The sequence below is a fragment of the Panthera pardus genome, unplaced genomic scaffold (assembly GCF_024362965.1).
Source record: "Panthera pardus isolate Hobbes unplaced genomic scaffold, ASM2436296v1 HiC_scaffold_21, whole genome shotgun sequence".
Taxonomy (NCBI): domain Eukaryota; kingdom Metazoa; phylum Chordata; class Mammalia; order Carnivora; family Felidae; genus Panthera; species Panthera pardus.
This window is the reverse complement of record NW_026526777.1, coordinates 43,966,501-43,990,435: the sequence shown is the minus strand read 5'-3', so window position 1 is coordinate 43,990,435 and position 23,935 is coordinate 43,966,501. Positions and strand designations below refer to the sequence as shown.

General features: G+C 42.0%; 1 protein-coding gene across 1 annotated transcript in view; it reads right to left on the bottom strand.

Moving 5' to 3' along the window:
• LAMC1 (laminin subunit gamma 1) overlaps positions 1-23,935 on the bottom strand; it is a 127,949-nt gene that overhangs the window by 21,007 nt on the left and 83,007 nt on the right. The window contains exons 3-16 of the mRNA XM_019427433.2: positions 19,509-19,639; positions 17,256-17,422; positions 14,305-14,493; positions 13,419-13,536; positions 11,917-12,015; positions 11,691-11,827; positions 10,957-11,079; positions 10,676-10,865; positions 10,253-10,365; positions 7,899-8,120; positions 7,591-7,779; positions 1,922-2,167; positions 1,281-1,434; positions 534-676 (exon numbers count right to left, since the gene is read on the bottom strand). Coding sequence (XP_019282978.2) covers positions 534-676; positions 1,281-1,434; positions 1,922-2,167; positions 7,591-7,779; positions 7,899-8,120; positions 10,253-10,365; positions 10,676-10,865; positions 10,957-11,079; positions 11,691-11,827; positions 11,917-12,015; positions 13,419-13,536; positions 14,305-14,493; positions 17,256-17,422; positions 19,509-19,639 — 2,221 coding nt within the window. The remainder of the gene's footprint in view (positions 1-533; positions 677-1,280; positions 1,435-1,921; positions 2,168-7,590; positions 7,780-7,898; positions 8,121-10,252; positions 10,366-10,675; positions 10,866-10,956; positions 11,080-11,690; positions 11,828-11,916; positions 12,016-13,418; positions 13,537-14,304; positions 14,494-17,255; positions 17,423-19,508; positions 19,640-23,935) is intronic.

The following is a 23,935-nucleotide window of genomic DNA, read 5'->3' as shown; positions in this document are numbered from 1 at the left end:
AATGATTTATGCTACATTCCACAGGAGAAATGAAGGAATTCAAAAAGCAAAGCACCAAAGTGTTCTGAGGCCTAATTCCAGGCAAGTGTTTATGCCAAGGAGAAGCAGATGTTTAGATGTAACTGAACCAAAAGGGCCCCAAGGGTGGGAAGGAACTGCAGCCGGTAAGTCGACCAACAAGTTGTGAGCAAAGTCTCTCACCATTTCATTATCTGCTCTCAGAATGCGATCAATAAAAATTTTTCATTAAGCACAGTGGGAAAGTCCAGTAATCAAAGGGAGACTCCCCTCAGAAAGACAAAAGACTGGAGAAAGAATCAGAAATGATATAAAAGAAGATGTAAATAAGGTGGCCGCAAAGGAACCCGAGAAGCTCCCAATCCCCAGAGTATGAGACAAGGCTAATATTCATTGATGATGGCTTAGGTACTGCCCTGACTGCAAGCCATGGGGCCAGACAGAGGCTGTCAAAGTCTGCAGTTCTAACTGGCATTAGGAAAGACTTTGAGTTCTATGCCCCCAAAAGTCCTTACGTTTGCAGCCTTCGGGTCCAAACCCGAAGTGGTTGACCTCACAGCGCTCGCAGTGCTGACCCGTGATGCCAGGCTGGCACTCACACTGGCCACTGCGGATGTCACACTGTCCATTGGTGGAACCCAAAGCATGGCAGTCACACCTGAAAATGAACACACAACATTTCTCAGGTAAGAAAAACGGACTCTCAGCAAACCTTCCCCCCACCTCCGTTCAGCATAGAACTGATGTAATCTGTATTAGAAAACAGAATGTAAAGGGCTATTAAGACAAAATGTTATGGGCTATTAAGCGCCTGAGGTTCAAGTAATTTTCAGGGGTTCTACTGAGAACCTCCTTTTCTAACCTAACCCACAAATACAGTTATTTCACTGCTAAAACCACTACAAAGTGGCTCTCCAACCTGGCACCGCATATGTACTGACCAAGAGCTTGGAAAAGAGCAATTCCCAGGCTGCAAGCCCCAGAGGACCTGATTCTCAGTGCGTCAGAGAGCACCATGTGATTTATTGTCTTCTAACTGTTGCTCAGGTGATTCTGACACAACTGGGGAAGCTTCATTCCACTCTTTTCTCCCATTAGCTTAATTACAACTGTCCAGGATTGCCTCTAAGGATACTCTGCCTCAACTGGGCACTCAACTCCTGAACAAAATCAAGGCTACCGTTACATATAGCTCAGAAAAATTCACCTCTCCCAATTAAAAAAGCAAAGATTACTTCCAGCAAAGGCACCTGGCATCTCACCTCTCACAGCCTTGCCCACTCTGCAGGTTGTAGAAGCCGGGGTCACAGGCCCCGCAGTCCCGGCCAGTCACGTGGGGCAGACATTCGCACTGCCCAGTCACAGGGTTACAGCCTCTCTGCTGCTTCACGGTTCCATAGGGATGGCAGTCACAGGCTAAGGGGGGAAGCAGAGAGCAAAAGATGCAAATCGCCCGGGAGAAGGACTAAAATGTAAACAATACAAACAAACCCTTTACACCTCAGTTGAACCAATACAGTAGCCACTAATCACCGTTGGCTGTTGAGCACCTGAAATGGGGCTGGTCTTGAGATGTGCTGCGAATGTGATATACATCCCACATTTTAAAGACTTAGCGTGGGGAAAAAAGAACATACATCTTGATAATTTTTAATTCATTAGTCACTAAAACGATAGTATAGTAGATGTGTTAGGTGAAATAAAATGTATCATTAAAATCAATTTCACCTGTTTCTCTTTATTTCAACATGTCTATGAGAAATTTAAACTACGAGAGGTTCACAATTTCTATTGAACAGTGCCTTGTTAGACCAAACAACTGGAAGTATTTAAAGAGACCACACATGAATCCTCAGAACACATGAGTACAACCGTGACAGAATCTGGCCGATGGCTAGATCACCTTTGCATTTGTCTGCTGGATTGGGGGCCAGGGCATTTCCAAAAAATCCATCTTTGCATCGGTCACAATAGAAGCCAGCAGTGTTATAGATGCATTTCAGGCATTCTCCTGTCAAGCGATTGCAATTTCCAACGGCATTGGGATCGATGTTGTCATTGCACTGGCAGAGGCGGCAAAGCCTCACAGGGCCATTTCTCCCCAGAGGGTCTCCAAAGTAGCCATCGTCACAGAGCTCACATCTTTTACCTGGACATGAGACAAATCTGATGTTACAAGAGAAGGGCCTTAGACATTTCTGGTGCCATTGGATACAAACAGTCTGGTCACAAAGATTCTAGTTTAACCATCAGATGTGAGGCGGCATGCTGCAGCTGACAGGGCACCAGCCCAGGAGAAGCTTCTAGACCTGGGCTGCAGTCCTGGCCCTGTGCCAGTATCGGCTGAATGACTCCAGGCACACCTCCATTTTGTTATTAGAAAGACAGGACCCGCTCTGCCCATTCCACATCACCTGTCCTGGGGACTAACCGAAATCACGCATTAAAAGTGCTTTGTGGGGCATCTGGGTGGCTCAGTTGGTTAAGCATCCAACTTTGGCTCAGGCCATAATCTCACAGTTTGTGAGTTTGAGTCCCGCATCAGGTTCCATACTGTCGGCACAGAGCCTGCTTCAGATCCTCTGTCCCCATCTCTCTCTGCCCCTCCCCCCTCCCCCTTTCTCTCAAAAAAATAAATAAACAAACATTTAAAAAAGTACTTTGCAAATGAGTCAGGCTCAGGGTTTATTAACCTCTCCAGTCCCAAGGGATGGCACATTCATGTTTGTTTTGTTCATGATATTAAAACAGATGAAGGGCCACTCGATATCTTAAGTTTCCCATACAACGGAGTAAGCAGGACAATTTTCTTAAAAAAGTAAAAGGTTTGTGCTAATCCTTGCTCGAGCAGTGTCAACTGGTACAGAATCAGAGTATTTAGAAGATAACTTAAAGAGATCGTCATTTGCCACCAGCTTCTATTATAGCTAAGGGAACAGAGAAGTTAAGTAACTTGCCCACAACCAAACAGTTAGAATCCAGGACTCTTTCCACCATACTAAACTCACTTCTCCTCTTTTCTTTTCCATTTCTCCATTATCATTAGCTCAAGTTGGGTTCTTGATATCTTTGTAGCTAATAGGGCCTGAATGAGCCTAAATTGTTTGGAGAAACAAAGGTTTGTTCATTTATTCATTTAACAAGCACCTGCCGAGCATCTATTACACAGACACTGTTCTAGGTTGTCAGGATGATGTGGTGAACAAGGCGGACAAGATCTCCACTCTCACAAAGCTTATGCTGCAGCTGGGGAGACCAATCCACAGACATATAAATAAAAATGATTAGTTCAGATAGGGATAAGCATAAGAAAATCAAAACATTTTGAGCAATATGGCAGAGTGACAGGGCAATGGCTACTTCAGATTGGGTGGTTAGAGAAAGCTCTGTAAAGAGGAGATATTTGGGATGATAATGTAAAGACAGGAAGAAAACAGCCATGATAATATCCAAGGGAAGAATGTGCCAGAAAAACAAGATGAGCTTATGGAAGTAGTAAGAGCCAATCATGTAGGTCACAGTAAAAAGTCTGGTTTAAAGTGATATTCGAGGGTTTTTGAAGTGATGTGACCTGAAATACATTTAAAAAGGATTATCCCAGCTGCCATGTGAGAGTGGACTACAGGGCCACAGAGTGAGAGAGGCTCATTAGGAGACCAATTAGGCCATTCCAGGTGAGAGAGGGCAGTGGTGTAGACCAGGGTGGTGGCAGTGGAGGCAGTGAAAAGTGGTCAGATGTGAGACAGACTCAATCACACGTGCTGGCTGACTGCTTCCAGGAAATGAATGAAAGAATTAAAGATAAGCCTAGGATTTTAGCTTGGGCAACTAGGTGGATGTGAGTATTTTCATGCAGTTGAACAAGATTGGGAAAGGACAGGGTTGGGTTAGGAAAAAAGAGAAGAAATCAAAGATGTAGCTTGGATATGCTTAAAAATGCCTTTAGCCCTGTGACTCAAGAGGACAGCAGAAAATGAAAGACACATTCAAATTAGCAAGACCTAAAGACAGTTTAATAAACATACTCTCTACACAAGTATGGGTGTAAGGAATCCCTGAAGAGAGTGTAGCACCTGTGGTAGTGACTGTCGGGCTCCATGACCTGGGCCTCAGTGGGTGGATGGAGGGAGCAGCTAACCAGAGTCTCACATTAGAAAGGGTGGTCTGGAAAAGGCTGGCTGTAACTGAGAACCTTGATTAAGGTCACCAGCCTCAAGGACCCTATGGAGAGGAGGCCTTGGAATAAATACTCTGCCCCCACCCCCATCCCCGACCTCCTGTATGTACTTCCTGCTGCCTGGACACAAATGGAGGGTCCATCTGATGTGGTGCACACAGGCCTTGTCAGGGTGGAGAAGAATAAAGAACGGATGTGAAGGGGCAAATGGAAGGCTTCCAGCCCACCCGCCAAGTGGAGACGGCAAGTAAGTAGCTGCCACTCAGGGGAGAGCACAGTCGGGGCTGAAGACGCAGATTTTTTTAGTAAGCACAGGAAGGCTTTTGAAGCCTGAAGGACAAGACTCGTTCACCTGAGGGGAGAATATAGATGAGTTGACATGGAAGTTTTAGGCTGAGAACCAGAAGTGATCAACAGAGACTCCAGAAGAGAGGGAAAGAACGAAACCCAAGAGGGGGCAGTGTCACCGAAGGCGAGAGGGGAAATGTGTGGGGCAGAGCGAGCAGTCAACTGAGTCCAGTGTTGCTGGGAGACGGGGTCAGATGAGGACTGAAAACTGACCCCTGCATTTGGCAAATGGAGACCACTGATGAGGTGAACAGAAACTCTAGCTGGGGGTGAGGCAGGAGGGGAAGGAATGAAACACTAAGAGAGGAAAGGAAGCTTCTGGTCTGTGATATACATAGTTACCAGACCCTCACCCAAGAGCCTTCTCCAGACTAGGATCAGAACAGCATTTCAGTTTTGCTTTTTATCAGATAATTTGGCTATTCTAGATATGATGTATATTTAAAATGCCTTGAAACTGGTTTTGAATACAACAATTAAAAAAATGACCTAAAACAGAGGTGCATGGTAGCCCAGGGGAAGCTTTCACTCCAAAATATCTCCCAGCAACGTGACAGCTAACCCATCCCCTTTTGTCGCGGAGTCCAGGATGTAGGTTCAAGTCCTGGATGGATTGCCTACATGACTCTGGGCAAGTAATGTACTTTTTTGGGCCTTAGTTTTTCCTTCTCATTCTGTCCCCACCCTCGGGGAGGTGTTGCTCCTTCACCTCTGGCCCTCTTACGTGAGTTCCTTTGTCTGAACTAACCACACTGTCTAAAAATTATCTGTGTTTGCCTCCACACTTTTAGCTCCTGAAGAGCAGGGACCATCCCTAATTCATCTCTGCATTTTCATTCCCAAAGCCAGGGACTCAAATAAATGTATTGAAAAAAGAATATTATTATTAATTTACCCCAAAAGATCATTTTAAAGATGTTGTGAAGAAGATCTCATCTGTGAAGATCTCAGGGACTATCAGTAGTTATTTCTATTCTTCAGTAGCCTTCTAAATGAGGAACACCTTACCCTGCATCTGCAATCTCTATTCATCATCCAAAAAATATCTGCATTCATTCAACAAGTATACATGTCAAGTGCTATTCGGGGTGTCAGGGATACAAAAATGAATAAGACAGAAGTCCTTGCTCTTGTGGAGCTTAAACTGGGGTGAAGGAGAGGAAAGACAGACAACAAACAAATGAATAAACAGAAAAATATCAAGTGGTTAAAAAGCACTATGAAAAAAGTAAAGCAGGAAATAGGACTAACGAGCAATGGCATTATTTTTCACAGGGTCTGGGCTGTTTTTCAGGTGGACCTCTACCTCAATTAACATCCTCAAGAAGTGCTATTGCTCATCTCCTTCAAGCCAGGTGATAACTAAGAAGACAAAGAAGACGAATGTATTTCACAAGTCTTGTGTGAGAGGCATCTAGTTATAGACTAACGGGTTTACAACATTTTGCAAGATCTCCTATATTACACTCCATCTCTCCATTACGTATCCCAAGTCGTCTCAGTGCACCATTTGTATTATTCAGTACTGCCATGAATGAACACCCCCAAATGCTTAGCTTAGTTTTATGCTTGCAGACTACCCAATGGAACAACAGAATGAGCAAAGGGATCTCTCGTCAAAACATTTTATCAGGTACATCTAAGTATAGATTCTAAGCAAGTGGGATCTTGAGCTATGCTGTGGCAGCAGAGTAAAGGGTCTTAAAAACCTGAGGTGGTAGTGCGGGGAGGGTTCACTGAGGAAAGCCTTCCTAGGGAAGTGAAGTTTCAACCCAACTCCATGGAAAAGATCGGAGTTGGACAAGAAAAGTGAGGTTTGAGTGGAAAAAAGTGGAGTAAGGTATTCTCAAAAAAGAACATCATGTATGGCAAGCCATAGAGTCTGGCTCATCTGATGGATTACAAGAAGCCCAGGATGGCTGGAGCAGGAGCAGCGAAGGCAACAGTGGGTGGTGGGAAATGAGATCAGGTCAGAGAAATGCCATCTGTGAGCCTCTGCTGGGCCGCTGTTTTAGAACACACATACAGACAGAAAAGAGTAAAAAACCTGAAAGTCAACACTAGTTTCTACTCCTTTTCTCAACTACCTCAAGCAAATGATTGAATCTCTTTGTGTTACAATGTGCTTGTGCTTAGCGTGGGCTCAGTGGAGTAGTGAAAGGAAGATGAAGTGTTTTGATGTTTCCCAACGAATAAACAATGTTTTGATGACATACAAGATATACAAATTATTAGGTCAGTGTTTTTTATTTTTTACTTATTTCCCTGCTCTGCAGCAATATCTTTTGAACAAAAAGTTTTTAATCGTATCTGAAGCCTAGCCAGAACCTCTCTATTACATGGGGGCTAAAGTCAATGGAAAAAGAGGAATGAATGGTCATCAGTGAGATTTGGAGTCCTTAGCACGACAGTTCCTTGAGTAGCCAAGAAAGATCTAGTTTTATGTTCTTATCAAAAAGAAAGAAACTCTGAGAATAGGAACAGAGGTCTATCCAAAGCTATACAAATATTTTTTCCCAACTAAATGTGATGGGCAATGATGCACCAAAAGGACTATTTAAAGACAGAAAGAATTTAAAGAATTAAAAAAATACCAGTTTATATCAAGAATCCCAGGACAGCCCCACAAACTAAAAATCCAGTTTTGGTCCTCATGTCGGGGAGAGTACACTGTAGTGGTCATGAGCTCTTCCAGTGACTAGCCGTGCAGCTGGGACATGTAACTTAATATCTCTGCGCCTCAGTTTTCTTGGCTGTGACATGGGGGTCATGGCAAAAGCCACCTCATGGGGTTGTGAGGATTAATGAGGCAGAATGTGTCAAGTGCTCCGAGAAGTATGTGGCCATAAATATGTTGGCTATTATTTGTATCTGATACGATTCTATAAATTGATAATACATCTCTTTCCTAACCAAACTTTTGCCTACCCAGAACACCATAATCACTGAACCAAAGAAACAGACAAAAGTCCGCAAGCCCCCAGAGCTCCTCTTCCCGAGTGATTTTTGGGATGGAACACTGAGAGCCTACGGAAGAGTGGACTCACCAGTGGTGCCAGTGGGACAGTTGGTGCACACCACCTCCTGAGTCTTAGGGACAACGGCACAACTCGAGCCCCCAGGACACGGACAGGGCTGGCAATCGGAAGAGGTGCCCGCGGTCGAATCTCCATAGTACCCGTCACCGCACTTCTCACAGTGGGGTCCAGCTGTATTGTCTCTGCAGTCACAAACACCTATGTGGAGAGCGGGGATGAGAGAACAGGCCAGTGTGCAAGCACATGAGACCATGAGCACTTCCCATCCATCTGCTAGATGACAGAGGTCGAGCAGCCACCAAAGACCATCTGCTCACCTGTCTCAGGGTCACAGGTCTCACTGTGTCCATTGCAGGTACAGAGCACACACGGGCTATATGGCCCGAGACTCGGAGTTTCTCTTCTGTAACCTGAGAGGCACATCTCACAAAACTGCCCTCCGTATCCCACAGGACAGGTACAGGACTCCACCCACGTTGCAGGCACCCCAGGCCCGGGGCGAGCACTTGTCAGGGTGACATCATCCAAATAGCCAGCACCTGTGTATGACGTGGGCAGGAGAATCACTGAACTGGCTTCTGTTTTTCAAAAGCTTACAGAAAGTTAATAAAGCTAGAGAGTTATCAGATACAAAATTCCAGAGAAAATCAACTATTAGTTAAGTCATCTTTTGGAGAAGATAACTAGAAAATAGCATTCACAACATTTGTGGGGTACCTAGCATTAAGTATTTGGAAGGGCAGTATAGCAAACATTTTTAAACACATACACACACACACAACAACTGGATTTGTTGGATTCTTCAGTTCTCTCAATCACCAATGTGACAAAGGAAAAGCACTGGGAAATATTCTGGGGCAAGAAAAGATTGGAGCAAGAATGCAGGGGATAAGAAGAGTTTAAGTCCATAGCCATTAAGCAGGGTTTTTGTTCTCCTGCCACAGAAGCAGGCGCTGACAGCACAGCTCAGGAATAAAAGAGCAAAGAGCACGTGCTGACAAGTGCCACTCAATATGCTTTGTGCCCTGCATAAAACAGGAAAATTTGCTATACAAGTTTTAATACTCAGGGCTACTTTGGCAAATATGCAATTATTCCCAAGCAAATATGCCATATATCACAATGCTTCCCCATTTCCAGAAGAAAAAAAAAAGAGAGGAAGCCTTATATTGGCTTAGACCAATGGTTCATCCAACTCAACAGAGCATGGGATGGCCTCAGCAGGAACATCCTATGACATGGCAGTCCTTTATTTCATCATATTTCCTTTTAATTTCCATTCTGCTCCAGAATGTTTCAAGTTTATTTCCCTATGTTATGAAATATCACTTGCTGTTTATAGAATTCTTAGAACCTGACAACCTGAGGCTAAAGAACATCTCTTGTATTACTGCTTTGATATATTTATGGGGTTTTGTTAGCAGTTAGATCATGAGAAACAACCACTGGTTAAAGTGCTTCCAATTGTAACCATTCTGAAGTCTCCCATCCTAAAAAGTACTCTTCCTCTAATCTTGTCACTTCTCTTGAACTGTAATCCACCTCTTTTCCTTCCCTTACAGCCAAACTTCTTTGGCTTTATTCTACTGCTTCACCTTCTAGTTACTTATCAAAGCACTGCAATATAACTTCAGTTTCAACCCTCTTTAAACAAAAAATTGCCAATGATTCCTTAGTCACCCAATCCAAAATCCAAGAGAGCCATCTTTATAAACCCATTAATCGTTTCTCCTCCTCAAAATTCTTTTTTCTCCCTTGAGTCTCAGGGCATAGTCTTTAGATAACTATGTTTCTGGGTTGCACTTTTTCTCTATTTTTGGTCTCATTTTCAATTAAAAAGTACTGCCCATATGTAGTCAACCTTTCAATTCCAGATCTCTCGTCCTAACTTATTCCTAAGCCCAGACCCATATTTCCAACAATTTATAAGACCTCTTCATCTGGATGTTCATGTAGGCATCTCAAAAACCAATACATCCAAGCTGCTGATGTCACTCACTATGCCACACCACCACTCTGACTCCACCCAAACAGCTTTAGCTTTCTACAGAAAAAGGTCCTCATAAAAAAAAAAAAAAAAAAAAAAAAAAAAAAAAAAAAAACTATAGGAAAAAAATTTTAAAGGCACATTAAGAAATAAAGAGGAGGCAATGTGAGTCAGTAGAATTACACTCAAGATTCTTAGAATATAGGGGGGCCTGGGTGGCTCAGTCAGTTAAGCATCCAACTTCAGCTCAGGTCATGATCTCACAGTTCGTAGATTCAAGCCTTATGTCAGGCTCTGTGTGGACAGCTCAAAGCCTGGAGCCTGCTTTGGATTCTGTGTCTCCCTCTCTCTCTCTGCCCTTCCCCTGCTCATGCTCTCTGTCTCTCAAAAATAAATAAAGATTTAAAAAAAAAAGGATTCTTGGAATACATGTAGATATAAAGTAACCTCATTAGGCTTATTCATTATGAAACAATGCCACTTATTAATTTTAGCAAATTTTCTCCAGGTCCTTGAATGTGGTTAAACAAATGCATTATTTTTACATGTACAACAAGGTAGTTTATACCACTTCTTTAGGATCAAGTTTTATAGTATTGGGACTTTAGAGATAAACTTTTACATTATTGTGGATCTTTTTACCCAATCGTCTTCTTAATTCTCTTAAATCATATCATAACTTACTTCTCTCACTGTATGTCCCACGGATCTTGATGGAGGTCAAATTGTTTAGGAGCTTCTGAAATTCAAAAGGTGTAAGAGGAGGCCTCCAAGGATAATCTGTTGCTTCATGGAGCCTAGAGAGAAAGAAAGATCTATATTAACCTCTATAAGGAAAATTCTGGGTACTGAGAAAGCATTTCTTATTCATTTAAGCCACCAACAATGCCAGGCTCTGACAATCTAACCAAGTCAGAAATGGATCTGTTGGTTTGATAATACAACTGCAAAGATACAGGTAAATAAAGGGAAGGCTTCCTTTTCCAAAACCACCCTTATAACCCAGACGTTTTTCTCCAACATACACCTTAAGGCCCAGTAAGACTGGTAAAGAAACTACTTTTAGAATTCTGGTCAAGTCAGATTTTCCAAAGAAGACGGTCTTACCTGAAGACGTATTTCACAGTGGTCTCACTTGGATAGGAATTGCCCTGAGCGATCAAGGGCACAGACACTCTCAGGCCAGCTCCTTCAAGCACCAGGTCTTCTGCAGACAGGCGAGTGTCTCGCCTGTCCACTCGAAAGGAGAAGGTGAGGTTCTGGCCATAACTCAATAACTGCTTGCCCAGGAACTTCGCTGGAAAGCAGACACAGTGGTGTGTGAGAACGTAACAATGAGAGTAAACAGGGACACACGTGGCGCCAGACTGCTTCCCAGTCTTACTTACCAGGAGCAATGAAGTATCTAGGAAAGTAGCTATCTGAGATGACGGCGACATCCTGCCTCTCTGAGGACCACTCGAGTGATGCTTCAGAGCCATCCCTTTGTTCTACACGCCACCCATCCTCATCTGCAAGCACAGGATGAGAACACAAGTGCCATCACCTCGTAAACATCCTGAACTCAGGTCCTCTATAGACCACAAAATATATAGAAAGTCAGCAATAAACGGTTTGAATACACGGCTCCTATAGCAGTACCTGTATATGCTATACCCCTCAAGCTATATTTTGATTTTTATGTAAATTTATACTACAGTACATTCTAAAGCCATGTTTTCATTCAATTAAAAAGCCAAACAAAGAGCCAAACAAAACATTATGTACACTGAAAAACAAAATGTTACCACTATCAAAAAATCCTCAAAATTATTAATTTTTTAAAACTACTGTAAGTCTTGGGGCGTTTGGGTGGCTCAGTTGGTTAAGCGTCTGACTTCGGCTCAGGTCATGATCTCATGGCTCTTGGGTTCAAGCCCTGCGTTGGGCTCTGTGCTGACAGCTCGGAGCCTGGAGCCTGGAGCCTGCTTCGGATTCTGTGTCTCCCTCTCTCTCTGCCCCTCCCCTGCTCATGCTCTCTCTCCCTCTCTCAAAAATAAACAAACATTAAAAAAAATTTTTTTTAAACTGCTGTAAGTCTAGTCTCACAATTCTGGGAGACAGAAGGGAAGGTCCAAATTACCGATCTGAAAGGTAGAGGTTATAGGATAAACACTGTAGCCGACAGCATTTGTACAGACAGAAGAATGCCCAAAGCAGAAGCAGGGTGTGCAACCTCTGGGATTAGATGATTCCAGATTAAAAAATCCAGGTTTGCACCTGAAAAACATAAAGATATAACCAGGAATTTGTTGTGCTTGAAATATGGTATCAGAAAAAAAAATACAGCTAGAGAAAGAATGAGCTACCTCTCACAATTGAAGCCTTCAACATTGTCTTTGCAAACACATCTTCCTGTTTCAACATTACATTCATCTATGCTGCCAGAAGGATTACAAGAGCATGGCCTATTGGATGGGAAAAGGAGTAAAACAATGAGAGAAATGAGAAAGAAATTCCACACTCAAAGCCAACTTTTGGTTTTACATGTTAATACATTTTATTTTTTAAAAAAAGGAATACATAAAAAAGTGAAAGAAGTCTTAAAATCAGTTTTATATATGAATTTGGTTTCAATTAAGAATACCTATCACATTTCTATACTAAAAACTCTGCTTAAAAAATAATATAAAAACAGAGAGGGAGACAAACTGTAAGAGACTCTTCAATACAGAGAATAAACTGAGAATTGCTGGCAGGGTGTTGGGTGGGAGGGATAGGCTAAATGAGTGAGGGACATCAAGGAGGGCACTTGTTGGGATGAGCACTGGGGTGTTATATGTAAGTGATGAATCACTAAATTCTATTCCTGAAATCATTATTACACTATATGTTAACTAACTTGGGTTCAAATTAAAAAAAAAAAAAAAATTGCTCGGGGGTCTACAAAGACAGACCATCCAATTCTCTTTATCTTTAGTTTTTATAGTGTAAATCATCCATTTGTTCTAATATGCTAATAGAATGGTATTCAAGCACACTCTGCAATATCATTTTGTGATTCTCTATTGCTTAGGCAAGGAAAAAGAGATACAAAAAAATTACATTGCTTTTAAGGTGGCTTAGATGCATGTCTTCTAACATAGAGTTTAGTGTAAAATGTAATCTGAACAGAATCATGGCGTCATTCTTCCTTTCCAAGAAACTCCTGTTTACAAATCTTTACTTATGTACCAATAGAGACCAAATTGCAGCTTTCCTTTCCATTTCCGTATATTTCCTCTGTTCACCTAACCTTTCAACAACACTTCTGAATTCAACAGAGCATGTAATTATTGCACCATATAGAAACAGTTGGGGGAAACAAAGGGCATAGTGCAAAAGGTATAATTTATGGTGGCAAGCCACCCAGAAGAACATGGAAGGAATGTTCAATTTATTTTAAATATCTTTAAAAAAAAAAAAAAAACTGTTTACGGGCACCTGGGTAGCTCAGTTGGTTATGCATCCAACTCTTGATCTCGGCTCAGGGCATGATCTCATGGTTTGTGAGTTCAAGCCCCAAGCTGGGCTCTGTGCTGACAGTGTGAAGCCTGCTTGGGATTCTCTCCCTCTCTCTCTGCCCCTCTCCTGCTCGCCTGTGCTCTCCCTCTGTCTCTCAAAATAAATTTTAAAAATTTTTAAATAAAAAAATAAAAACTCTGCCTAATCTCTGTTACAAACCAATCCTGGATCATCATTAGAGCTAGAAGTTTCGAATCCTGTTGACGATTATTATAAGGAAAAATGTTTATACAAACCACAAGATCTCTTGTTTTGAATCGACTACATTTAGATTCTGCCCCCTTTTCCTGGTTTTGAAAAGTCTTACCTGCATCCTGCCTCAGTGAGAGAATGGTATCCAGGCTGGCAGCGGTCACACTTATCACCCATCACTCCTGGCTTACAGCTACACCTGCCATAGCTATCACACTGTGTGCTGAGAGAACCTAAAATTTAAAGAGCTTATCAACAACCATGTATGAAAGTAAAATTAATATGCCAAATCAAAAAAAAAATGGTAACTAAAAACACTGCCTGAAACCTAATACGTAATCTCTAGATTGTTACGGAGGGAATAAAGATCAAATTTTAAATCCTCACTGTCTCAAAATAATATCCTTTTAAGCCATAACATTTTAACTTTCCAGACACACACCCTGCTCATCAATGTTGAAAAACAAGGCACTCTGCACCCAACGATAAACTGTACTCAAAACCAGTCCCTTCTCTGTGGGCAAGCACAGGATCCTTAAGGCCCACGTCTAGAACTTAAGTATATACAGGCACAACAAAATAAAGGTCAAACTCTTGAAAGAGTAGAACAGACTAAGAGCACTCTATGTTTCTGAACACACACCAACATACTGAGAAAGTTCAGTCCTCTAAGGACTGTAAACTAAACAAAGTCATTAACAAGGAAGAACTCACGAAACAGCTAACCTTTTACAGTCAAAGTTCAAACTGGTTTCTGGGATCGTGTTACTAATTATTTACAAAACCATTACTCAGGCCAACCCCACACTTTTATACACACCAGAAAATCATTTGAAAGCCTAACTTGGTTAAACAGAGTGGAGGTGGGGGTACAATAATGTACACACTTCCATACCTAACCTGTGCAGATACTTAGGAAACAAAGATTTTCTGGGGAGACAGGGAGCCCTTATTTTGTGTTTCAATCCATCAGGCTGAAGCTGACTCTGCCTGTCACTTACCCACAGGACTACAGTGACACGGAGAGCAGGCTTCGTTGTTCCCAAGGCGGAAGAAATTCTCCCGGCACCTCTCACATTTGGCACCATCCGTGTTGCCCTGGCAGTTGGTGCAATGGCCACCATGGCCGGTGGACCGGTATAGTTCAGGGTCAAAGTAGCATTCTTGTGATCGGCCATTGCAGTCACAGGCTGTTGGCCAAAACATATGGGTTAAGTCAGATCCATGTTCCTTAGCCAAACAGCATTTTCAAGACTCCAAGAAAACCAAACCATAATTTCCCATATCCCTGTGGCCCAAAGGGTGGTAGGATAAGACCGCCTACTTGATGCGTTGTTCATTTAAAAACAAAAAGGAGTATGTCAGTAAAGGGTTTAGATGGCCACATTATCAGTTTACCAAGAAATGGTCTTATCAAAAACAATGCCATCGGGGTGCCTGAGTGGCTCCGCTGGTTAAGCTCCTGACTGTTGATTTTGGCTCAGGTCATGATCCTAGGGTCGTGAGATCAAGCTCCCTGTCAGGCTCCACACTGAGTGTGGAGCCTGCTTAAGATTCTCTCTCTCCCTCTACCGCTCATGCTCTCACTCTCTCTCAATAAAATAAAATAAAATAAAATTTCTTAAAACAAAACCCCCCGGGGCCACCATAAAATACAAGAAATTCCAGTACTTAGAATCTCTGGGCAATTGTTTAAATGCAAGTAAAAGCCAAGTTGAATTCTAATTTTTCTAAATCCTTATCCTTCATTCAATACCAGCTTCAAAAACAAGGTGCCAATTTATATGCGGGCTTTCATCTACCTCACTTTTCAGCCCTCAGATGATTCAAATACATTAAGACACTAACTTTCGAAGTGCCAGACTACTTGCATAGCCAGACTGGGGGAACCAGAGACACGTGAGGTAAGATTGGTGCCCCTGCAGATGGAGGCAGGACTGAAGGGACGTTCAGTGTCACTAGACACAGTCATCCACTGGGGACCCACAATGCCAACTATATTCCCTACACAATGCAACTACATTTTAAGAACACATACATGTAGTCACAGAAATTCTTTATTACATTTCTATTAAGTTTTTTTTCCTTAGAATTATATATTCCACACAAAGTACAGGCAGTATCTTAAGCACTAAAGTTTTATTTGATTTCAGATAAAGTTGTTTTAAAAAAATGTTTGAGTATATATATTTTCTTTTTTTCACCTCCCCTTCTTTATAATTATTTTTTTAATAGGATTATACTTGAATACTTTTTAGAAACTTGAATCACTGGTAGCAAAAATTAGAGTTGTGTTAAGTAACTTGTAGAACTCCCATTCTCTTCTTCGTTTGCTATTTCTCTTCTCTCAAGCCTCTCTAGATTATTCTGCACATCCCATCCCCAGCCAAACTCGGTCCATCCCCAGCTAAAAGGTTTGGTGGTCTGGGATGTGGAGCAGAACAGTTCCCTTGTCTACACTGTCCTAACCCCCAGGTAAAGCAGGTGCTGTGTCTCCTTTATCATCAGCTGGTGAGAAGGCAAACCACCTGTCTGCTAGTGGTAAATTGGCAATCTGTTGTTTATTCTTCTCATAATGGTCCTGGAGAGACTCCAAATGTGACCCTATCATTGAACAGAATACTTGTCAAACACATGTGTACATTTATTTAAATGTCACATCTTAGGGGCATGTCATTCTTTTTGTTAAGACCTTAATCCTGTAGCTTCTAACACTAGATATTACAGTTCAGTAAAAGAAGAGAAAGTCAAGCAAGTATGTAGGAATTCTAGAGGAAGCTGCACAATTTATCTTCAGATCTGGGAATTGCTGAGGAAAAGGGAAGATAAGAAAATCTGCTCTAGGGGCCCTTGGGTGGCTCAGTCAGTTAACCACCCAACTTCAGCTCAGGTCATGATCTCATGGTTCATGAGTTTGAGCCCTATATCAGGCTCTGTACTGACAGTTCAGCCTGGAGCCTGCTTCAGATTCTGTGTCTCCCTCTCTCTCTCTGCCCCTACTCTTTCCTTCCCTCCTTCCCTCTCTCTCAGAAATAAACATTAAAAAATAAATAAAAAGAAAATCTGCTCTAGGCAACTAATAGAAATAGTCATGAGACAAAATATTGGTCGTTTCTCAAGGTTTCTGCCAACCATTCCAGTGAGTGTGGAGTGTCTTCTTTCTTATCCCTTTATCAAGAGTAGATGATAAATATTTATAAGGTCATAAAAAATTATATCTGCTTTAAAATTTTCTTATTTTTAAGTCCTTGGCAAATCACAATCACATAGTTTCATGGTTCCTTTCTCCTGAGACATCTTTCTCTATCTGTTCAAAATAAACCAAGCCATTATGAAGGGATAAACAATGTATAATATTTTTCATTTTACATTTTTCTAGAAATACTAGAATCTACTCTCCTTCCCAAAGCCACCCACATCTGCACGGGAGGAGAAGGAAGATTCTCCCTATTGGGCTCTTTCGTGAAATAAAGGAAAAATAATTTGGGAAAATCATCTTTTGAATGACAGTCTTAGTCTAGAAATCAACATATCCAACACATATTAATAAATGATCCTGACTGCTTGAGTAAATGACCATTGGCAGGAAAATATTCTACATGTGCAGCAAAGAAAAGACTAGAGAAACCAAATTTTACAGGAGGCTACACTTGCCCACTATTTGGATCTATGCAAAGTTCCAAACCTTGGAGATGCTGCCCCCACCCTGGTATGTGTGTTCATGAAGGAAACACAAAATGAGCATACTTTATATCCATAGCCAACTGCCTTCATCTAGGATTTTCCTCTGATGTGCATGTAAGTTTACCGTTCCATGCTCTCAAATGATGGAAGAAGCACTGCCTTTCAGAGTTTTCCTTGCAAGGAGGAACAGAAGGAAGTCACCCATTCCCGCTCCCCACTCTGGAAACCCTCAAGATAATCTAACAGCTGGAGGCCAAGGGGCACTCACGCAGGCATTCGCTGGCACTCTCGGCGGTCGCCCTCCTCCACGGCCGGTCATTGAAGAAAGGCAGACACTTTTCACAGTCCACTCCGTAAGTGTTATGTTTACAATTACACACCAGCTTGTTGAATTCGTTCTTTACACACTCGCTTGCATGTCCGTTACATTTACACCTAGGAAGAGAACAGGCACTCAGAAATAAGAAACAGCCACAAAGTCCCAGAAATGGATACAAAAAAATGATGTACAGAGAGAACTAAAAGCAACCTCAGAACATTTTTTAGTTTTACCACTCAAAACTGTAAACTGAGGAACTAAGCAAAATTAAGTAATGATTTTTAGGTAGGAATTAAAATTAAACAAGCAAAAAAACCCCAAAAAACAAAAAAACACCACCACCCCATCTGTATTTAACCAGGGATGGGGCATTGACCAGACATAAGAAGAAAGTCTCTAACAATTTCTGAGGCCATCTGGAGGATCACTTCCGGAAGTCAACTGCATGTGTCAAGGAGCGGCCAAGTGCAGAGGTTAAGCAGAGCATGGACTCTGAAGCCAGGATACATGTTTGAAACCCTGCCCTATGACTTACCAATGTAACTTAACCTCTGTGCCTTAGCTATTAAATAGGGATGATGAGAATGTGAATTTCACAGAGTTACTGAGAGGGTCAAGAAGCTGCTTTATTTATGTGCCTAGGATTGTGCAGGCATACTATAAGTCAATAATTATGTCAGCTATGATCTGTCATAATGATTTTCCTGATCTGAAGGTAGTAAGAGACATTCAACTACCATATGGAACTCTGGGAGCTTGATATTCTCTCAGGTTGTTTGGGGCAAGAATCCCTGAAGGATCCCTCGGATGCAGGCACAGTCATAAATTAAGGACTCATGGAAATGTCCATGAGTATTAACACACGTTCTGGTGTCCTGATGTTTCCCTCACTGGCTTCTTTACAGACAGAATCAGTTCCACAGCTTCCACTACTATGTCCTAATACACTCAGACCTTTCCTGAACATCTACAGTGTGCCAGATATATCCTAAATTTATATCCCTAGCTCTCATCTTTCTCCTGACTCCTATCCTTCACTAATGCACAAATTTACATATCCCCCATAACCTAAAATTTTAGATGTCTACAACTCATCATCTCCCTAAATTAACTCATCTTCTTCACTTATTTCATTAATAGTGCCATCACTCTCCTAATCATTAAACCTTAAAATCATCTTTGCCTAAAGGCCTGATAATTCTTGCTTCACAATGAAATCCACCTAAATTGTTCCTTTCCAATCTACTGTCACCACCCTAATGCCAGATATTTGTCATCTAACACCTACATCACAGCATCATAACAAGAATATAAATTCTCTTGATGGCACTCTTTCACCTTGCCTGCAACTAATCTTAACCACTGTTTAGATATCATAGTCTTACTTCAAAAAAGTACACGATTTCTCATTGATTACAGCCTCCATCAGCTTTCACTCCATTTACTCCAAATATTCACCAAGGAGGTTTTTCTTAAGCCTAGTAAGCCTATAATCTCCCAACCCTACACTTCTTTTTTTTTGTTTTTGTTGTTGTTGTTAATATTTATTCATTTTTGAGAGAGAGAGAGAGACAGAGTGCGAATGGGCGATGGGCAGACAGGGAGACACAGAATACGAAGCAGGCTCCAGGCTCTGGGCTGTTAGCACAGAGCCCGATGTAGGGCTCAAACTCACAAACATGAGATAATGACCTGAGCCGGTCAGACGCTTAACCGACTGAGCTACCCAGGTACCTCCTCAACCCTATAGTTCTGCTCATGGCACACCCACCCTCCTGAATCCCACCCACCTATCCTGCTTCCTTATCCAAATTCTACCCATTCTTCAAGGCCCAGCTTGGTTCCCATCTGCTTCTCTAGCCTGAGAGTTCTGTCTCATTCTCTGACATAGGGCCTCTTTTTATCTAAAACACGTGTTTAATTTTTCACACGTTCATACACTGCCTGCCCCATTCATTTGTACGATCCTGGAAGGTCAAGTCCTTTTCAGCAGGTGAATGTCCTATGCTTCCATGGTGGCTTCAGAGTGCCTGTTGCATCGCTTTGTGCTGAGGTGCCCAGCAAGAATTCAGCAAGGGCGCTGATTTGACAAGGTTATAGAAATAACAAAATTATTAATTAATATGGTTGTAAGAAAGTTGCTACACTCACTTATAAACCAAAGCTCCAGTCATTTTCAAAGTTATTTAATGATTTACTTACCTACCACCCACAGCAAAATCAGAGATTGCATAATAGTAGGACTTGAGAACTTTGGGGTCGTTAAACACTTCATCTCCAAAGGTGTTCAGGCGATTGAGTGTGACTCTGATGTCAGTGGCAGTTACCCATTCCTGTGAGGGAAAAAAAATTAATAAAAAAAACAGAAAAAGGTAAAGGAACTGAAGATGAGGGACATATATGCAACAAAATTTTCTAAACTTTTCCAACAGTTAATATATCATGTGACTTGTGTCCTCTTCTAGCATTAAATCAGATATATTATTCGAGGACTCCCTTAATTTCCTAGTATTTTTCTCCTTCTGGACTCTTCCCTTCTTTTGATCTAAGTTGTTATCACTCAGAGTCCCAAAAAGCAGGAATAATAATCGTTTCTTCACAAGGCTGTTGACAGGCTTAGAGGAAATATACTTTTAAAGGCTTAGCATACAGGAGGGACTCCGTACACACGCCCCTTCTCTCCACCCTGTATCCGTGCCCCAAATCCAGCAGAGAAGCCAGCACAGAGCTCATGGGGCACCACAGTGGTATTAGATATGCTGGTCACTGTCTCCTCCTGCCCATTTTGTACCATCATCTACCTCTCCCTCCATCCCTAGTCCACTACTGATAGATCTGGGAGAGACATCCAAGTACAAAATAATAAATCATTATGCTGGCTGGGGCCAATCAGATGCAGTTTTGTCCTGACCCTTCCCATAATGTCACTTCTCTGTGAGGCCTTCCCTGGCCACCCAACCAAACATTGCTGCCCACCCCAACTCCCTATTTCACTCTCCTGTCTTAATTTTTTTTAAGTTATTTATTTTGAGAGAGAGAGAGAGAGAGCGCGTGAGCAGGCGGAGGAAGCGCAGAGAGAGAGGAAGAGAAAGAATCCCAAGCAGGCTCTGCACTGCCAGCGCAGAGACCCCCCCGCAGGGCTCGAACTCACAAACCGTGAGATCATGACCTGAGCCAACATCAAGAGTCAGACGCTACCCAGGTGCCCCCTGTTTTATTTATATTGTCTCTTTCCATCACCTTCCCCCCACCCCGCCACTGCCACCGCCACCATCATTCTAAGCCCACCATTCTAATCACCACCAAGATTCTAAGCCCCACAAGAGAAGGACTTATCTGCTTTGTTTACTGCAGTCTCCCTGGTGCTTAGCATACAGTGGGTGCTCAAATACATAGGCTGAGCAAATGAACAAATCTGAAGAAACCACAACTGATCAAATTGGTAGGTGTACCATAATAACAGAGGACAAGAATGAAAGTTAAAGTTTTTCCCTAGGTTTTATGAGCTCTAAGCCCTTATAATAAATGCCCTTTCATTGAGCTAATTTTAGTCAGATGTTTACCTCTATGGTAGACTGTTATAATGATGATTCCAATGAATCATTCTGCCAGTGTCCACACCCTGCGCAGTCCCTTTCCACCCTGATTCTAGGCTGGGGCATGTGACTTGCTTTTGCCTAGGGGACATGAGCAAATGTGACACAAACAGAAGTCTGATAAGCACTTGTGCACTGGGACTTACTCTCTTGGAACACTTCTGCCATCATGCAAGGAAGCCTAGTCTAGTCACCTTGAAGCTTTAAGGCCACAGGGAGAGACAAACCCAGTTCCCAGCTGACCTGCCATTGAGGGAGCTCAGGTCAATACGGAATCAGGAGAAATAATAAATCACGGTCATTTAGAACTGTTAAGTTTTGGAGTAGCATATTATACATGACCACCCAAAGATGCCACTTCCACGGAAAGTCCTATCGTGGGACCACACGTGGGCATCAACAGTGGAGACGCAACAAGCAAGTGCAGAGCAGCAGGCGTCTGTGTTTCCAGGAGGCTCCCCATGAGACTGGGAGGCACACCCCTGATTAAGGAGCACAGCTTAAACCATGCCAAACACCTGGCATACAGAGCAACATCGAGGCCTCATAAAAGCTAATCCCCGTGAAGCCTCCAAGTATAATTAGAAAGGAGAAGAGATGATGATTCCACCGCATGCAAACTTGGAGCTCCAATAACAACACCCACTCATGGCCACAATGCTAGGAATCTTTTAGTCGTCTGTAATGTAAATAGCTAAACATATCTCTGTGTTTAATGCTTATTATCTCTCCTTCGAGCTTCATCTTTATAACAGCTTCCCTTGAATAAAAGCTTCTCAAGAGTTAGGTTTAAGTCATTTTTTTCACAATGGGCATCTTAAAAAGAACAGGCTCTGGAGCTAGCCTTTCTAGGTTTTGAATCCCATTTCTGCTCCTTAAAACTGCAATTGGGATCAGTTACTTTACCTCTCCTGATAAATAATGCCCATGCCTCATCTGTAAAATGAAGATAATAAAACTGTCTACCTGCCCCCCGCCCCAAGAAGGGAGGGGCACCTGCACGGCTCACTTGGTTGAGTGCCGAACTCTTGATTCTGGCTCAGGTCATGATCTCGCAGTTTCAGGAGTTCAAGCCCCATGTCAGGCTCTGTGCTAAGCATGGAGCCTGCTTTGAGATATTGTGTCTCTCTCTCTCTCTCTCTCTCTCTCTCTCTCTCTGTGTGTGTGTGTGTGTGTGTGTGTGTCTCCCCCTTCTCCCTCTGCCCCTCCCCTGCTCGTGCATACTCTCAAAAAATAATAAAAATAAAAATAAATAGAATTTTAAAAGTGTCTACATGTAGAGTTATTATGAGGGTTAAATGAGTACATATAGCTAATTTATCTCAAGGGCTCAGGACACTGCTTGGCACTTATAGCAAGTGTTGTAATAAAAGTTGACTATTATTATAAATCAGTATATGCTTAATAATATTCATATACAATGAAACCAGGAAGGGTCTCCTCTCCCATCTGGGAGATCACAGCTTCTGGAGAGAGGCACAGGAAGCAATGAGGAAAAAGGGTCATTATCAGCTAAAGTCAAATCAGCTAACCCTCCTTGGCAACTGGGTATGAAAACCAGACCTCTTACATTCAGAGGCACATAATTAATGTTTTTGCATAATGACAGCAACTGACCAAATCGATTACAGATGCCCATAGCATTTTCACCACATTCAGTCTCATGAGTTCCTATGGCATAAAGAGTAGCAAACATCAGGGATGCCTGACTGGCTCAGTTGGTAGAGCATGTAACTCTTGATCTCAGGGTCATGAGTTCGAGCCCCACACTGAGTAGTACTTTAAAAAAAAAAAAAAAAAAAAAAAGAGAGAGAGTAGCAAACAGAATCCCTACAGCTGGGGGAACCGCTTCAAGATAGGCTGACAAGGCATACAGTTAGCAAAGGTGCCATAAAATCACAGTCACATAATGTCACTGCTTTTTCCCGCTGACTATACCATTGTCTCTGCAGGACAGTAAAATAGAATAATCTGGATAGTAAGAAACTAAGCTAGCAAATGTTTGCTAGTTGATCAGCTTAAGAAAATTGTAGATCACATCTCCCCTAGACATTCAGTCTTCTGTGTTTTCATCTATCAAAAGCAGTTAATTCTTCCTACTTATTTTGAATACATCTTATCACCATTGCAAGAAACACGTTACTCAAAGGCCTTTGCAGACATACTCACTGCTCACCATAACCTCAGACTTTACCATGATCAAGACGTACAATCGCACAGCAAACTACAGAAATATAATGGAAGGGAAGAATTGGACCCACAGAGAAATAGATTCTCATCTTTTGACACAATGCAAAGCCATACAACCAATTTAGAAAGTCTCTGAATATAATAAATTTCAAAGAGAAAGCGTGAGAAGACACAAAAGCATGAAGCCCAGAAGAATGAGTGGACTCCCTACTTAGAAATCCCAACAGCTTTTCATAAAATGTACACAGCATTTGCAAACCCACATCCAGTCTTTGTCTCAGTCAATTAATACAGGCTGTCCCCATTTAGATGTTAACTTCAGCCACATGACAGAAGCATCTCCAATTCTGTGTTACAGAAAGATTCCAAATTATGGCATATAAGGAATATGTGCACAGAATTTTCGAGAAAAAGGACAGCTTTAATTCTTTTTGTGCTTAAATGGAGAAAAGTTTCTATCTTGATGCTCAGGCACTATACCATGTGTACCTAAATTTATATCTTGTCACAAACACCAGTGCCTTTAGGTGATGAGAAGTTTTTATGACTGACAACAGAGCCAAACAGACCCAGTCCAAATTTCCCTGCACGGTTACAAAGAAGGATGGCGTTCTCAGATGTTGCTCCAATTGTTCCCCCTTGCGAACACTAAAAAATACTTTTCCTTTTGTCAAATCAGAGAAGAGATAAGAAAGGATGCAAAAATAATGGGTAGACTCAAATACTCTCTTCAAAAGGTCAGAAGCAAAATGTTTCCACTGTGAGTAAAGAGCCAAGTTAAAATTGTTCGGCTTTCAAGATTTCTAGAAGCTGTAGCCCAGAAATCACTGGTGCGTGCACAGG